A 17,209-nucleotide genomic window follows, 5' to 3' on the forward strand; every position below is an offset into this window, starting at 1 on the left:
GAATTCTTCAGTGCTTGGAAAGCAGGCTTGTCAGGCTTGAATCAACTTTTGCATCATAATCAGTGAACACCAGCGGTCTTATCGGTGCAGCTGAGGGCTCTGGATGCTGACGCTGGCAGCGACGTGTGCTCTGTGCACAGGAGGAAAAGATGTGGGGAGTCCACCTCCTTTGAGTGAGATGGCAGATGCTCTGAGTATTTTTGCGTTTAAATTCTCGTGTCTGAAACTTCCGACATTTTGCTTCTTTGAGTAGTTTTTAAAAAATACCAATACATTAGCAGTGATTACGATCCTGCACAGTGGTGCTCAGAGGGTACAGAGGAGAATGAAGAAATATCTCACAGAGCGAGACTGTGACTAATCCTGGCTTTGAAAGCTGTTTGATAAACATGTTGCTTCCCCTGTGGTGTTGTAATATTGTTTCAAATGTCATCAGAGGCGGCGATAATGAATCAAATCAGCGAGATAGTGTCATTCACAACATCTAGCGGCGGACAGTATTTCAGGAGAGGGGAGTGTCGACCGGCGTCTGTCATCTGAGTGATCAAAAAGATGAAAAAAAGTAAAAAAAAAAACCCTGTGAGAATCCAGATCTCAGATGATGTGGACCTCTGAAAGGCTGTCAGCTAAAGAGATCAAGCACGGGGCTCAGTGCACAGTGCTGAAGGCCTCTGGTGGTATACAGCCAACTTCTAGCTTAAATCTTTAATGAACATCCCAGACTGAACACTAAAATTAGGCTTTTTTTCTCTCTGTGATGCTGGTGTGACTGATAATCAACTTTCCATCTGGACATTTTTATATCAGTACATCTCCTAATCCCACATTTCCAGGCAGCGACTCACAAGCAGAACTTTTCAAAGTTTCAGAACAAAGCATAAAGGGGGTCTTATTGCCCTGCTAAGTTTCCTTCTCCATGTACTCATCTCAACTCTCACACTCTGAAGAGGGTTTAGTGCTCATTATCCTGCACCTCCCTTGGCAAGGTAGAGAGGCAATGCAACGGCACACTTAGCTGTTATACCCCCGGCCAGAAATGAAAGTGCTCAGGGCATGAAATCCATTTAAGACTCTTCTCCACCCACTTTCCATGCTTGGAGTCACTGGTCTGGGAAATGTCTTGTGGCATGATATTTAAGCTGCACACATGCTGAAGTGTCAGCCTTTGCTGATCCTGTTGGCTCGTTCTTATGGGATTTTATCTCATAAGTGCCTTCTTGGCAGGTTTGTCCACTACGCAAACAGTGGGGAGCGAGTGCCTCTCTTCAATTAAGTTCTCTTTCAGTCAAACAAAAACACTGCCCATCTGTAATGTTCTTAGCTTTGTCGCAAAAAAAAAATAAAAAAATCTATGAGCCTATTTTTTTATCCTAAATGAGTCTGGTTATTATCGATTTTATGTTTGGAGGATTTCAGGCAGTGTCAAATGTCCCTCTTTAGAAATGAAAATCAACAGATTACTGCACCTGCATCCAAGTTTTAGGCCACAGAATCTAATTCTTGTTCATAACCAACAATAAAAACACATGCATTCTATCAATAATATGTTAAAGGACCAATGAAAGACCATATTCATGTAAGGCTAGATTCATGTGGGAAATTTCTGAAAAGGCATTTCATTTGAGGCAGTGTCCTGGAAAAAAAAAAAAAAAAAAAAGCAATCTGCTCTTTGGTGAGTCCATTAAAATGGTGACATTTTTAATAATAGCACAGTGGGAGATCACAGCGAGGGTAGAGAGTGGGTGCATTCACAGCCACTCCGCTGTCTTTTAATACAACGTAGTCTGGTCAGAGTTTTGTGAGCTCCATTAAATGAAAGGAAATTTCTCAGTGGTCTGATAAGACTGGTTTTCATGTGGGTTGTCCAGCTGCCCATTCAGTTACACGCAGGCCTTTATTCTTAATGTAGTATTAAAAATATATCATAGAACTGCAACTGAATACCAGGCTGTCAATAATGTGGTGCTCTATCTGGGGCTTACGCCAGCATGAGGCATTTCCATTAGTGATAAGCACTTGATGAAAAATTAGAAGAAATTCATTTCATAAATTTAGTATCACTTCATGTGTCCAGGAAAAAACAATCTTAACATCTCAGTTCTACTTTAATATCAAAAAGTGTGGACTTCCTGCTCATAGTGACGCACACACGGAGGTCCAGGAGCACAGACACAACATGTATAGTCTATACTGAATATGGACACTGAAAATCAAAAATAAACATTACGGTCGTGAAAAGTCTCTGATGTTACACAACTAATTAGCTCGCATGCTCATAATGACTGTGTTAATGTGCTGATTAGCCTTCTAACATTTGCTAAGTGTCTACAGTCAGTACAACAACACATATGAGTGTGAGCGAATGAATGTGCAGCTTCCCTCCACTTTGAGAACCTTTAGAATATCCTACAGCTCATTTTTTGTTATTTTTACAGCTCATGGCTTCAAAGCCCTAAAAGCTTTGCCGCTTGCTCAGTACCAAACAGCGGACAAAGTCGCTGCTGAACATCGTGGAGGATTTATCAGCTGAAGAGTCAGATATTTCCCACAGGAGTTAAGACCAAAAACAGATCTTGCATTGGAAAAAGAGACAAGAAAAAGTCACAGAGTTTGACAAAACCGGTGAGATACTTGAGATGAGTATTAACTCATCTCAGTCAGCCAAACCTTATTTTAATCAGACTTACTTTTAAATGAGACTATCAGTTGGTTTATGGCCAAAATAATCCATTTAACATACACTATATGGACAAAAGTATTGGGCCACCTCAACTTTACTTTAATGACATTGCATTCTAAATACATAAACAGCTTTGCAGCCTCCACTCTTCCTGAAAGGCTTTCCATGAGGTTTTGGAGTGTTTCTGTGGGAATTTTTGCCTGTTCATGCAGTAGAGCATTTGTGAGGTCAGACCAAAAGGCCTGGCTCACAATCTCCTTTCAAGTTCTTCCACACCAAACTCATCCAACCATGTCTTTATGGAGCTTTGCTTTGTGCACTGGGGCACAGTCATGCTGGAAAAGAAAAGGGCCTTCAACAAACTGTTGCCACAAAGTTGGAAGCATAGCATTGTCCAACATGAGGCGTTAAGATTTCCCTTCACTGGAATTCAGGGGCTGAACCCAACCTCTGAAAAACAGCCCCATCTCAGTACTTTTGTCTATACAAGTTAGGCACAAGCTCATTTCTTCAGCTTTGAATCCAGACTTGACTGTTATAAACCCTGCGGCTACTACAGTGACAGTGAATGGGCAACTGGTTTTATGACTCTGTGAAGCTCTTGCCTGAACTTTATTATGTACTGTACTTTGAACCGTTACACTCTGGTAGAGCTATCAGAAGATGCCAGAGAAAAACCATCTTGTACATTTTTAGTGTCTGTTTTCCACCTCTTTTGATTCATTCTCAACTGTATGGTTTTTAGCTTTGCTTGAGCGGAGCAAAAGTTCATAGTGAAAGGCTCATAAACTTTTCTGAAGTGTGCAAAAAATGTTTCAAGGCTGAAATTCACTTACTTTCCATCAGACTGTGATTATTCACTGTCATCAATCCACACCATAAAATGTGAAATTGAAATGTGTGAAATGTTTCTTTGACCTCCATTTCCATCTGCCTGTTTGTCCAGGTATGAGATCCGGGACATACATCTTGTGGAGGAGAGCGTCCTGGAGAGCCTAAAGGTGAAAGCCGATTTCCATAATTTCAAGCCGCGGCCTTTCAACATGCGGGAATTCTACGACCGCACCGGTCACGACATCAACGACATGCTGCTCTCCTGCCACTTCCACGGCACCGAGTGCAGAGCGGAGGACTTCAAAGTGGTAAGTTATCCCCTCGAGAAGATTTGATCTTATCATAACCAAAGGATAAGTCTGGTGACATTCTTTGTTATTGCCAACAAATGCTGTTGGACCAAAAACCAACAACGGTTTGATCCAAATATTGTTTACTTCAAAGCCTGAAATACCTTGTTTCTCTTATTTCTTGTGTAAAAAACTTTGTGTGAGGAAACTAAAACAACAGCGCAGCTCTTGGGTCTATTGTTCCATTTTCCACAAAAGGTTTTTTTTTTTGGACATGTTTGTGGAAACAGCACCTGAGCTTTAAGCAGCTGGTTGGTGTTTCCCATAGCAACAGCTGACTGACTTTAAGCCAGGGTGCTGAGCTCAACACACCACATGAGTGATGTTATGAGAGCTGATCTGCACCGCCTGACCAGTAAACCCACACACCCGTCGGCCTCTGGACCCAACCCGTCAACTTCGTGCTGTCAGGACTGAGGACTGAGACGAGGACAGAGACCAGCACCGCGGTGCTCTCCAAGGAGCCGATCCTGCTGCGCTTTTGTCTTTTCTCTTTCTCGACAGTAGAGGGAAGATCTCGGCTCGGTAAACAGACGAATGGTTCCAATCTAAGGTCTTTTACTGTTGAACAGCAGCAAAGCAAGCATCTCGTCATTAAAGACATGAACTCTGTCAAGAAGGTACGACGTTGCTGACGCAGAGAGCTGAACCCCGATGCAGAGTCAAGAAGGGCAGGCAGGCGGAGATCCGAAATAATAGTCTTTAATTTAAATCAAAAGAACTCAAAATGGCACACTCTTACTGTGGCACTAGGATCAACGAAAAAGTACAAAAAGCTGTGGCAAAAACATGACGAGACAAGAAAATCCTGGCATGGACACATGAAGACAAAACAACAACCTGACAAAGAGTGACGGGAAAACGAGGACTGAAGAGACAACCTAACGAGAGACAGGTGAAACACATTAAGGGAGGAGAAAGCAATCATGATAAGCCAAAGCAAAGCTACATGAAAAAGAGACACACAGGGGAAGTGACACTTTCAAAATAAAATGGGACATGACAAAAACCTGGAACATAATACATGGAAACACATGACAAGACAAACATGCAACAAGGCACATGGACTCAAAAACCAAAAGACAAAACACAACTTAAACACAAGACGTAACAAACTCCGTCTCTCTCTCTCTCTCTGCTTCTCACACACAAACAAACGATGTGTGTGTTTGAGGACAGAGTGAGACAGGATGTGAGGAGGTGGCTGCTGCACTCTTCCACGTGATGTTTCTCAAAGTTATTTTATAAGTTATTCAGAAGTTGCTTCGTCACTTGCTGACCTTCAAAACTCCAGTCTTTAAAGCTGAACCAAACCCGCCTGAGCAGCGAGTTTAGCAGGAGTCAACCCTCCTGATAAATATATCAAATTCTTATCAATACATTCTCTGCATGAGCATGTTAGTTATTGAAGTGAAACATGTTAGATGTTACACTTCAAGAGCAAAGCTGAAGTTGTCAAGTAGCATAACTTTAACTGCAAAGTAAAAAAAAATCATAAATTTTAGATTTTTTTTCCCCTCTCAGTAATTACAATTTTGACAAAATAAACTTACAAGTCGAGTCACAGCAAACACTAAGGATATATGCAGCATTTTTATTTATTTATTTATTTTTTAAAGAGTTTGGTTTGTGGTTTGACTTGACTTTAACTAAAAATGCACCAACGAAGCCCAGTGAACATTTGGCTTACGTTGTTCTGCTGCCATCAAATCCCACATGAGGCACCAAATCCAACACTGAAAATATTCACTTACAAATGCAAAATTTAATCCTGTTTGAGTAACATTTCCAAAACATTATTGCGTCCAGATGCGGAAAATTATTACCTTCTTAACGATTTCGGGTTTGGGGTTTTCTTTTCATGGGACTTTTGTTGTTTTTTTTTTTTTTTAAATAACAATAATATAGCACATCACCAGCCTTATCCTTTAAAATGAAAGTTCTTTTTAAATCCTTATTTGGTGTTTGAACAGTAGAGTGGAGACAACACACACACACACATACACATACACTCTCACAGTATAAATCACAGGATTATCTATTTATAGTGAGTTAAAGAATGATGAACCCCCCACAGCACAGAAACAGAAAAGCCCTGAATGACCTGAAGGAGACGACATGTAGTTTCTGACCTGAGGATACCTCCTGCGTTTTTCCTCTTCTGCTGGAATGAATCGAACGCATTACATGTTGTTGAGTGAACATGTTTGTCTTTCATCCCCAGAAGCACAGGCAGACATTTACAATGCATGATTGATTTCCTGTTTCCCGTTTTATGATGATAACGTCACTGTGGGTTGATATCACTCTGCTTATAAAACATATTTCGAATCTGTGCCGTCGAGTCCTTGTAAAAATTTACCATCAAACGTTGTTTTGAACTTATTATTTATTTAGCTGAATTCCCACAGCTCAGTGCAAATGTTTACATCTACCTTTTCATCTTTGCATTATTATTTTCTACTTTGAAAAAAAGAGAGAGGAGGCGTCCTTTTGAAATGACAACCTTGCTGAGAAAAGAAGCGGTGTATCTGGTCAGAGAAATGTTTTAAAACAGTCCACTGACATTTTATTTGAGCACCTGGCTGATGCACAAATGCATTTTCCCTGCAGGACCAAAAAAAAAGCATCCCTGGCTGTAATGTCTCTGCTGTGGGCACACCCAGACACTGTTGCCAATGGTCACCAGCATCAGACACAGTCTTTAATTTGGAGCTGAACATTGATCATTCCACTCAGCAGCCTCACTGAATAGATTAGATTAGGTTTAATGATAGCTTTTTTCCATCCAAGAGAACCCCCATTTATCTGCAGTGGACACCTGTGGAAGAATTTTTAGATCATCTCGTACATTTTATCCACTGAGTGATCAATAACATGTTACATGTGTGGCTTGATTTAACCAGGAGAGTTGACTCAGCTTCAGTGTGTCATCCTAAGAGATGTATTTTTTTTGCAGGGGAACTTTAATACTCACATTCACACACAGTGACTCCAAAGTGCACCTCCACACACCGCCACTTACTGCAGCAGCTGCACTGAAGTAGCTTTGAAGTGATGTGTCTATTTATGGGCAATTTTACTATTTTTCCAATTGTTCTAGTGAAAGGAAGACACCTAGAAGCCCTTTTTGCATTTCAGCATGTAGTTTGAAGCTGTGAGATTAACCTAAATGACCTTAAATATCCGATACCTCTGGTATAACAAGTGGCCGTACTCTGACATATTTTGATTTCTTTACAAAGGCTCTTCTTGAAGGTTAGAAATCAATTCAGGCTCACTCTGTGAGCTCGGCATGGTCATACACCTGCCCACTAAAGTTTGGAAGTCATTTCTACAGCTGGATTACCTCATCAATTACACCGACTGAAGGCAGGGAAACACATCTTCTATTGTGTTTCTTATAGTTCAGAAGTAATATAATGATTCCAACTTCAGCATCTGCAACACTGAATCTTCAAACTGGACACCGAGTCACTGAAAGAATCAGAAGCTGCACAGCTGCGATTCACAGGAGATTACGTCCTCATTAAAAGCTCATTAAAAGACAACGAGAACCACAGGAACAACCATAGTGAGCACCGTGATAGTGCTAACTGTCACAAAAAGCTAGCTGCTGAGCTGTTGGAGACAGTGTTGGCGAAGACCTGGTTTGGCACTGACCTGAATGCACAGCTGAACACCTCCACAAAACAGTTTCAATACATTACACGTGGACAGCGTTGTAACCTTCACGAAGCAGGACTGTTGGATCGGACTGCATTAGTTTTTGCTTAGATGTAATCAAGTATAAGCACATGTGATGCATACGGCTTCTTAATGTCATTTAATTGCTTGCTGTGTTGTATGTTATTTCAAATGTCTTTATCTTCTCGTTAGACTGTTTCTTGTACTTCTCTAACATGTTAATTTCCCCATGTTAATTTCAGCAAAGTCTCTTTGTATCTTGTCTTCTCCCTGTGAGTTTCACGCATAGCAGCGAGTTAGCATCACACAGATTTTATGGTATCAGCATCAGAAGGGAAAAAGTCGGCTCAGCGCATCGAATAAAAAAAGTGTGCTTATTATTTCTTGACTACTGTCTAACAGTAATCCTATTTATTAGTTACTTTTTTTACAAATACAAACGTAATACCCTATTGTTTAATCAGAGCAGCCGTCAATTTAAAATCTATGTTTAAATGTATTTTTGGTACATTTCACACAAGTAATAATGTATTAACAGACTTTTATCACAAGCATTTTGATATTTTGCAGTAGAAAAAGCACAAGTGTAAATAATAATAAATAATGAAATGATGGCTGAATTCCAATCAGCTGCTTCGTTTTCAGTGTCCCTGACTTGGGATTCTTGGTTAGGTCGAAGTCACCGTTAACAAGTTGTCCCCACGACGAAAAGTCAAAACATTTGCTGTGGAAAAAGGTCGATTAAGATCGTCCGAGATCACCTTCAAACCACACGCAGAAGCGCGACGAGGCCTTTAACGGCTTCTCAGAAGAAGAGGAGAAAATATCGAATTCCACCAACCAAACAGCTGAACTGAGAGGTGAAGATGGCGTCTCTGTGACACTTTAATGATGCACTAGTTGTTGGCTGAGCAGAGTGTCCTTCTCCCAAACCCAAACATTGCATCACAACTTTCCCCTGTCTGATTCCAGACAGCCTTCTGGTTGTGAGCACATACTTTAGTTAGTGCTGCCTCAATAATTCATTTCAGCACCAGAATATGAAACACACACATTAAGCATGTAAATAGTTGTTTAGCATGTGTGTGTGTGTGTGTGCGTGCGTGTTCCACTCAAGCATCTTATTGACCTTTCCGTGTTTTAGTCTAATTTGAGCGGGATGGATAATTTAGTAGTTAATTTATGTAGCCCACAAGTCGAGACTGTTAAACTGCTCCTCCACCTCCTCTCAGCTCTCCACTGTGTCTACTGTGATAGAGCAATTTCTGTCCTCTTTGAAGAGCAGTGCGGTGCTCAGGAAATTGAATATGGTCAGAACATAGTGGCAGCAGAGAGGTGTTTCCCCCGGAGAGGTTTAAGGCCTTTATTTCTCTCCTCCGAACTTCCCTTTGTTATCTACATCACCGCACAGCTCGAGAAAACTGGAAAATGCACTTCCTTTGAAGACCGTCTTTGATGCATTGCATGTTAATCTTTTCATTGTTTCATTGCAAAGTGCTTGATGAATAAAGAAAGAGGTATGTCCCAGCTGGCTGTTCTTTGTGAGAAAGATCAAAAGAAAAAAAAAAGAAAAAAAAGAAGCTGATAAGAAACTATTTCGGGCTGTTTGTGATTCAGATTCAGTACTCAACTGAATTGACGGGGTTGCTTCTTTTAAAAAAATAATGTCATACCATATTAAGTGGAAAACAAAAGAGTGAGTGGCAGACACCTTGAGAGTAGACTTTTACAACTGATGGCACGCACAGAAAGTTGACAAAACCCGTCACTTCCTGGCACAGAATTAGAAATGTGCCAGTTCATTTCTCTGCACCTTCATATCTAACACTGTCCCGTCTGCTGAGGTGGAGTCCAGTAACAACCAGTGTGATGAACAGTGAACAGTGTGATGAACTGGTGATGTAACAGATCTGAGTTTATATAAAGTTTAACATTTAACTAGAGTCTCAGGACTGGCAGGAAACAGGACACCAAACAAAGTGAAGCTCCAGGAGCTGCAGATTCAGGTGATAAATAAATTCCCTATAGGTTCATCAAGTGACTCCTTTCGCTCCTGTTATTTGATGCATTTTCTTGTAGTCAACATATAAATTATTAGTTCACCATTTTGGGAAGTACACTTATTCACTTTCTGGCTTGATATCACTCATGTCAGTACAGTAAAAATGAAGCTACAGTCAGCTAGCTTAGCTTGGCACAAAGAGTGGCAACAGCCAGCGTCGCTCTGTCCAAAGATAACAAAATCAGCCTGCAAGCACGTCCAAAACTCACCAGTTAACACGTTCAGCTCATTTGCAGCTTTAGTTTTAACTTTACAGACATGAGATTATTAAACTTGTATTAAACTTTTATTAAATCATTTAAGTCTTGCAAGTGAAATCCCCGTTGTGATAAACGTTTATTTTCACACATTTTGCCTCGATTAAAGATTAAATTAAAGATTAGATTTTTTTCTCCTTGTTGATGGTGCATTTTTCAACTTTTTCTTGGTTAATCAATTTAATTTGATGAGACAGTGAAAAGGAAGGCCAATCAGACACATGTGAAGACACGTCAGAAGTTATGGTGTTATTTCTCTCACAGAACAGGATAAATGGCTTTCGCAGTTATTACAGAGTTATCCGAAGCACCCAGCGGTCCCCCCTCTGCTCCTCAACAGTGGAGGAGAATAATCGCTGCTAATTGGACTCAGAGGTATTGGCTGAAGTAGACAGCAAACTTACTTAAAAAAAAAAAAACATACTCGCCAGTGAGCTCCAGTAAAGGAGAGCAAAGCGAGAGTCCCACTTTGACGCTCTGCCCCTTTTTTGTTCGTCAAACTCAAGCTTTGACAGCTCCACCCAGGGAATATATGTGTGTGTGTGTGTGTGTGTGTGTGTGTGTGTGTGTGTGTGTGTGTGTGTGCGTGTGCGTGTAAGCCCTCAGCACACTGCTGTCGTGACAGTTGTGTCATAATTTCTGTACTCTGATCGCTACTGTCGTGTCTTAAGAAGGCAACATGCATTTGAAGATTGTGTAGACAAAATGTAAAACATGCTGTGCCTCGGAGAGACAGCTCAGTGGTATGAGAATCTCTGCTTTTTCTACCACTTTTATCATTTGCGAGCCATGCAGCTTTAAATCTGTGAAGAAAGTCTGTTTAAAAATACAGTTATACAATATTTAAAGGAGCATTTCTGCATGTTATAGCCTGTTTGCTACAAATCCTGTATTATATTATGAATAAGTCGATTCATGTTCTCAGTCTTCTGGGTAGTTGAAGTGCTGGAAGCGAAAGCAACCGGATATTTTTAGATTGTTGAAGACGTTTCACCTCTCATCTGAAAGGCTTCTTCAGCCCTAAGATAGATGGGGTATTTAACCTCTAGTGGGGTTGTCACCTTGGGGGTAGCCTGGAGGGTCGCTGACACTTGGTGCCACCATATGAATCGTTAAGGTCACATGTGGGATGTTGCAAATGGACGTTAAACCGTCTGGGGAGGGATCTCAAGGTGGCTGAAAGTTGGTGTCGTAAGCCACCACCTCTGTTTAACGATGGTTGTTCTATCTGGACATAGATGACCTCTTTCACACCTCTCTCAAACCATCGATCTCCTTTTTCCAGAATGTGAACACTTGAGTCCTCAAAGGTGTGTCCCTTATCCTTGAGATGCAGGTGTACAGCCAAGTCTTGTCCGGATGAGCTGAACGTATTATGAATAACCATTTCCCAAAGCATTGCAGCTTTATAAGCATTAACTGCTCACAGCTGCATAACCATAACAAATAAATACAAAAAGCTGCAGCAACGGATTTACTTTTTCTCTAGTAGGTTTCAATTTTCAGCAAGTCGATTTTCAAACGGCTTAGACATGAACTGAATCCAATGTCTGTCTGGAAGGTAGGAAATCTAAAATATATTGTAGGCTTTTAAAATGTTCTGCAGTAATGTAAAATATTCTCTCCAAGAATGAAATATGGACCACCACTGTGCTCCCTTCAGATCCTGGATACAGTTTAGTTTCTGCTCTGTGATCTTTTCATCACATCCAGTGTACGATCCTGTCTGATTTCCAGTTTGACTGCTGCAAAGCTAATGTAATGATTTCCTTTAACCGCACCCTAAAAGCAACCCACAGGGTGACAATGAGCTCAGACTTCTCTGACAACCCTAGCCGTGCTGGGAGCTGGAAGAGAACCAGACTCTCGGAGAGGGGAGACAGTTCCCTTGGCAAGAATATACTTCGGCTTGCCTTTCCTCAGGGTTTTGTGTCCTGAAGCAACAACGATGAGGCACAGCCACCACTAGCCGTGCCCACCAGTTTGTGGGTCAGCACAGCTGCGTACCGCATCCCGACTCCTGAACCTGTCAAATCCTCCTGCGCTGAGCTAGCAAAGTTATGTCACCTCTGGGTCACAGTGTTTATCCCCCCCCCCCTCCTTTCTTAAACATTTTTTTTTTTTTTTTTTTTTTTTTTTGCATTCTTCCTTTGTCTCAGCCCCCTCTGCAGTGCATTTCTCACATCAAGCCCCATGGGCATGACAGTCCTCATTATGTTTTCATGTCATGCTCTCTCCTCTCTCCTCTCTCTCTCTCTCTCTCTCTCTCTCTCTCTCTCTCTCTATCTATCTATCTATCTATCCTATCTCCCCTTCCCTCGCTCCCTCTTATGCCCTTCCCTTTGTTCTCTTTGCTCCCATCACTACTAGATTTAAGAGCTCTGGATTTTTAAAAACTAAAAAACTAAAAAGGATTAGCTATAATAAGACCACAGTAAATCACTTGAACAGCCTCTTAAATGTATTCCCACATCTCACAACAGAGCTCTGATAAACACACTTGGAAAATTAAATTAATATTTGCTGCACAGTGCTGAACGAGGGGTATTTAGTGCTGACCACCTCCAAAGACTGACTGAGGTGCAGAGCAACCACATTACCCAGATCAGCAGGTGAATACTCAGGGCTCATAATGGAGGGTCTCTGTCAGCAGTGAAACCGCAAAACGCAGCAGGAGAGCTCAAGTGCGACTTTTTTGAGTGTATTTTGAAGTTTGATAAACATTAACCTTAGATCCCTGCAGGTTAACCCCTCGTATATCTCCCTTAAAGCTGTGTTAGTCTGCAAGTCTCCCTCAAGTCACTTTAAAGATTATGTAAAACCCCAAACCCAGAGAAGAATTGAGTAGTCAAGTCTCCCTCCAAAGGAAAATCGGAAAACCAGCAAAGAAAATTCTAATTAATGCACATTTCCATCTGGGAGTTAATAGTTGTTTGTGCTAATTCTGCAGTCAGGTGCAGATAGTTTGTTGCAGATGAAAAGGGCATCACGGCAGTCAAATCTCAAACAAAACAAAACAGAAAACATGGAAATAATGTTATAATTAGAGGAACATTACAGTCTGCTCATGGCTCCACACAGGTCTGATGCTGTGTTTCATCCTCTCTGTGAAGAACAGCGTTTAAGTCACATGCATGCATGTCACGATTTATTGGCTAAGGCTTATCGCGTTAGAATATTTTTACTGATACACCAACTTTTCCACACAAGCTAAGCTTAAAAACAAAGCATTTTTAGTGTTTTCAGTCAGTTTTTTGATGTGCAAAATGAAAACGTGCATAAAAACCAGTAGAAGAAAACACACTTACAGTCTTTTCCCTCCATGTCTGCATTTCTGTCTTTTAATCACATACTTCATTTCCCCTTATTGCAGAAAAACTCGTCTGTTTCATACCATTAAAGAACGAAATCCCTTGAGACCAGAGAAACTGACCCGCAGAGGGTTTTTAGGACAAAAAAAGGGGATTTTAGAGCGTCATTAAGTGCGGGTAAAAGAGCAGGAAGGATGGAATAGAGAAGGAGGGGTGCAGGTTTGCCACAAGGGAGCCAGAGACAAAAGTCAGCTTTACTCTGAGATTGATCACCTGCGATCACTGAGTTTCAAATCATCACTGGTTGTTCTCGCATACTAACAGCCCAATCAGTTCTTCTCAGTGCTTTAACTGTGATGCTCACTTTAATCACCCCACACAAATCTGCTCACGCTAAAGCCTCGAGATATCCCATGTAAAGGCCGGACAGCCACACAGCGTCTCCATGACTCCAGCTGGTTTCTAGACGGCTCAGTAATGCTGCTCAAGCACACTCTATTTGCCCAGGCCTGAGAGGGGGGAAACGCTTTTTATGAAGACATTTCGGACTGGGGAAGAAGGAGAGGGGGAAAAAAAGAAAAGCACAGTGGGGCTGAAAATAGCCTGGGTTGGCTGCACTGCTCTGCACATGGTTTATTTATCCTGAGGATTAGTGCAGGTGACTTGAGGGCCGGGCTCTGTGTGGGCTGGAGGCAAGCTGGCAAACAGCTAACTGTGACTCAGACTGCTGGATGGAGTTTAGGAGGAGGAGACTGAGGAGGAATGATGCCGCAGTTCAGACTGCTGAGCTCCTCTGCACTCGTCTGACCCCAAATCAGGAGAATTGTGTGTTTCCAGAGGTTGGCAGCGAGACATAAAGGCCTCCGTTAGCTGTGAGAGAAAATGACTACTCAGGTACTCTACATGAGTTAAATTTTCTGTCTCCTTTTTATGCTACGTCATACTTCAGTTCCGCTAAAATATTGTACTTATTCCAACGCAAGTTAAGTAAAAGATTAAAAACACAAGATAGAAACACACTGTAAGGGTATTGTATAGTATATGTACAGTATGTCTGTGGAAAATATCATGTTTTACCTCTAAATTGCTCAGATGGTTTAATTTAAACAACTGTTTTATGCTTGAAAATAGTGAAGTTGAATGCAAATTTGCCTTCAGATATTTTTTTTTCTCTCCATTCCTCTGTCAATAGTCAACTCATGACCCAACAGTTTATTCTGTAGCCTTTGGAAGGACACGACCCAAAGGTTTGAAACCACTGAACTAAATTAGCTGACTGTAGAAGTGGTTCAAATTAGCTCCACCTTAGTTATCTACAATCATATAATACACTATATAGACAAAAGTATTGTACCAAATGGGACTTTAATGATTGCGTTCTAAACACACAGACAGCTTTGCAGCTATAAGGCCAGAGGAGGGAATTTTTTGCCCATTCATGCAGTAGAGCATTTGTGAGGTCAGACACTGATGTTGGACCAAAAGGCCTGGCTCACAATCTCCAGTTCATCCCAAAAGTATTAAATGGGGTTGAGGTCAGGACTCTGTGTGGGCCAGTCAAGTTCTTCCACACCAAACTCATCCAACCATGTCTTTATGGAGCTTTGCTTTGTGCACTGGGGCTCAGTCATGCTGGAATAGAAAAGGGCCTTCAACAAACTGTTGCCACAAAGTTGGAAGCACAGCATTGTCCAAAATGTCTTGGTATGCTGAAGCATTAAGATTTCCCTTCACTGGAAGTAAGGGGCCGAGCCCAACCTCTGAAAAACAGTCCCATAAAGAGGTGTGTCTGGATTTACATTAGTCTATATAGTGTACTTCCTATGCATTGATGATCAGTATTAATATCTAGTGTATAATAGACACAGCTTCTGTTTCTCTGTTAAATCAGGACTTTAACTTTCAATTTTTTAAGTAAAGGATTAAGGATTTTGAATGCAGAACTTTTAATTGCAATGGAGTGTTTGTACATTGCTGTATGAGTGGTTAAGGATCTGAGTACATCTTTCAGCTCTGTGGGTAGTGCAATGTCTTTTCATGAGATGAATCAGGACGGTTGTCTGCAGGCGATTACACTTTAAAACTCACTGTTTATGTTACATTCAGGTTGGTATTGAATGTTTCCACGGTTGCCGTGTCAGACCAAATCACAATCAGAAAGACTTTTCCAACTGATGTGACGATGCATGCAGTCATGAAAACATGTCACACTGGATTTTAATATTTCACTCAGTGGGAATGTGATATTGCTTTAATGAAGCGCAGTAACGCGCAGATGCAGAATATTTGAGATATTGTTAATCAGAGTGGAAAAAAGAAAGCTACGTAACACGGATTTAAAAGGAACATTTTTATAGGTTATCCAGTCAGATGCACAGGCATGCACACACACACACACACACACACACACACACAAACACAAATACAAACACAAACAACACTTCCCAATAATCCTGCCTTGTCAGGAACATGTACAGTAAACACAGCTGAATTACAGCAGACAAGCACTAAAAACCTGTAAACAATCAAATAATCCTGCCACTGTACAAACAGCGCTGAGACGAACACACATAGAAGAAGGGCACACAAACGGTGTGAAGGCAGACGGGGGCTCGGTATGTGACGAGCGCATGGACTCAGGGCAGGGCAATGCGAGAAAAGACAGATGGGGGCAACTGCAGTGACAGGTGAGCATGTAGCCTACACTGAAGTCACTGTAGGCGTGAAACACGCTGCAGAAATTAGCTTGTTCCGAATGAGGCAAGGACAAATGGATGAAAGAAAGGGGAGAAAAGAGCTGGAGGCATGTTAGTTAGTACAAAAATGAAGGTTATAATGAGGAGGTTTCAAACGGAAAGAGAAAGCGGCAGGAGATAGGAACGAGTGGGGAACAAGGAAGGCTCTCTCTGCATGTTTTACCCTGACTTTGACTCTAATGACTCATTTATTTTAATATGCAGGAACATCCTGCTCAAATTTACTCTGTTCGTATTAAAGGTTTTCATTATTGTCTATGGGGAAAGTAGGTGATATTAATTTCCAGCAGGAAAGATCAGATACAGGTGCACACATGCAGCATATGAAAAAAGAAAAAAACCCCACACACAGATAAGGTGTTGTTGCAGGAGGCAGTGGCATTCACAGCAGCAGCAGCCTCCTGGGAGAACAGCCGGGGGACTGATTAGTATTTCCTGGATGTGCCTTTGCACTTTTATATCAACCTCAGACTGGCATTTCCATCGCAATTACTGAGCCAATCAGTTAACCAGCGATGGCTCCGGTATGGCCTGCAGCCTGAGCAAGGCAACATTTCTTTCTGTTGTTTTTCCTTTTTTAATGTGTCCGCAGGAAATATCGGCTTGTCTGCAGAAGTAAGAGTTCACTAGCTGATGTGTGGTGTGTGTGTGTGTGTGTGTGTGTGTGTGTGTGTGTGTGTATTGCATTGCTGATTTGTTGAGACCTTGACTTCCTCTGGATGCTGCACTTTCTTGAAAGATTATCATTATGACATTTTGTGGTTACAGCACAGAATACAATGCAGACTGACAGCAGAGCTGGGAGACAGATAGAAAGACATTTACAGGCTGACAGGGAGGAGGACGGTGGAAGAGAAAAGACAAGACTGCTCAATAACTATAAATAATGCCTGAAATTCACTCATTGGCTCAAAATTACCACCAAAGAAAAAAAAATAATTGTGTTCTTCTTTTTCATTAAAGGCAACAGAACTCAAACTGAGACTCAAATAAAAGTTAACAGACAAACTTTACTGACTTTAGGCTCTTGGCAGACATTAACTGCTCCTGCCTGTCACCTATCATTGACGGGTGTGTATTGTATTTATTGTTGCGACTGTACCCTCTTGCTGTCTTCTTGGCCAGGTCCCTGTTGAAAAAGACATTTTCTTTTTAATCTGTAACGGTATTTACTACATTGACACTGGATCAAGTAACTGTGTGTCATGTCAAAGACACTGTGACAAACCAAAAAGGGAATTGTCATCCTGTGGGAGGCTCATGCCATGACTC

General features: G+C 41.3%; 1 protein-coding gene across 1 annotated transcript in view; it reads left to right on the forward strand.

Annotated features, from left to right (window-relative positions):
- Positions 1-17,209, forward strand: part of LOC124063956 (acid-sensing ion channel 1-like) — a 40,189-nt gene that overhangs the window by 1,768 nt on the left and 21,212 nt on the right. Inside the window, exon 2 of the mRNA XM_046398121.1 lies at positions 3,627-3,822. Within this exon, the coding sequence (XP_046254077.1) occupies positions 3,627-3,822 (196 nt within the window). The remainder of the gene's footprint in view (positions 1-3,626; positions 3,823-17,209) is intronic.

This window comes from Scatophagus argus, chromosome 8, assembly GCF_020382885.2.
Source record: "Scatophagus argus isolate fScaArg1 chromosome 8, fScaArg1.pri, whole genome shotgun sequence".
Lineage (NCBI taxonomy): Eukaryota > Metazoa > Chordata > Actinopteri > Scatophagidae > Scatophagus > Scatophagus argus.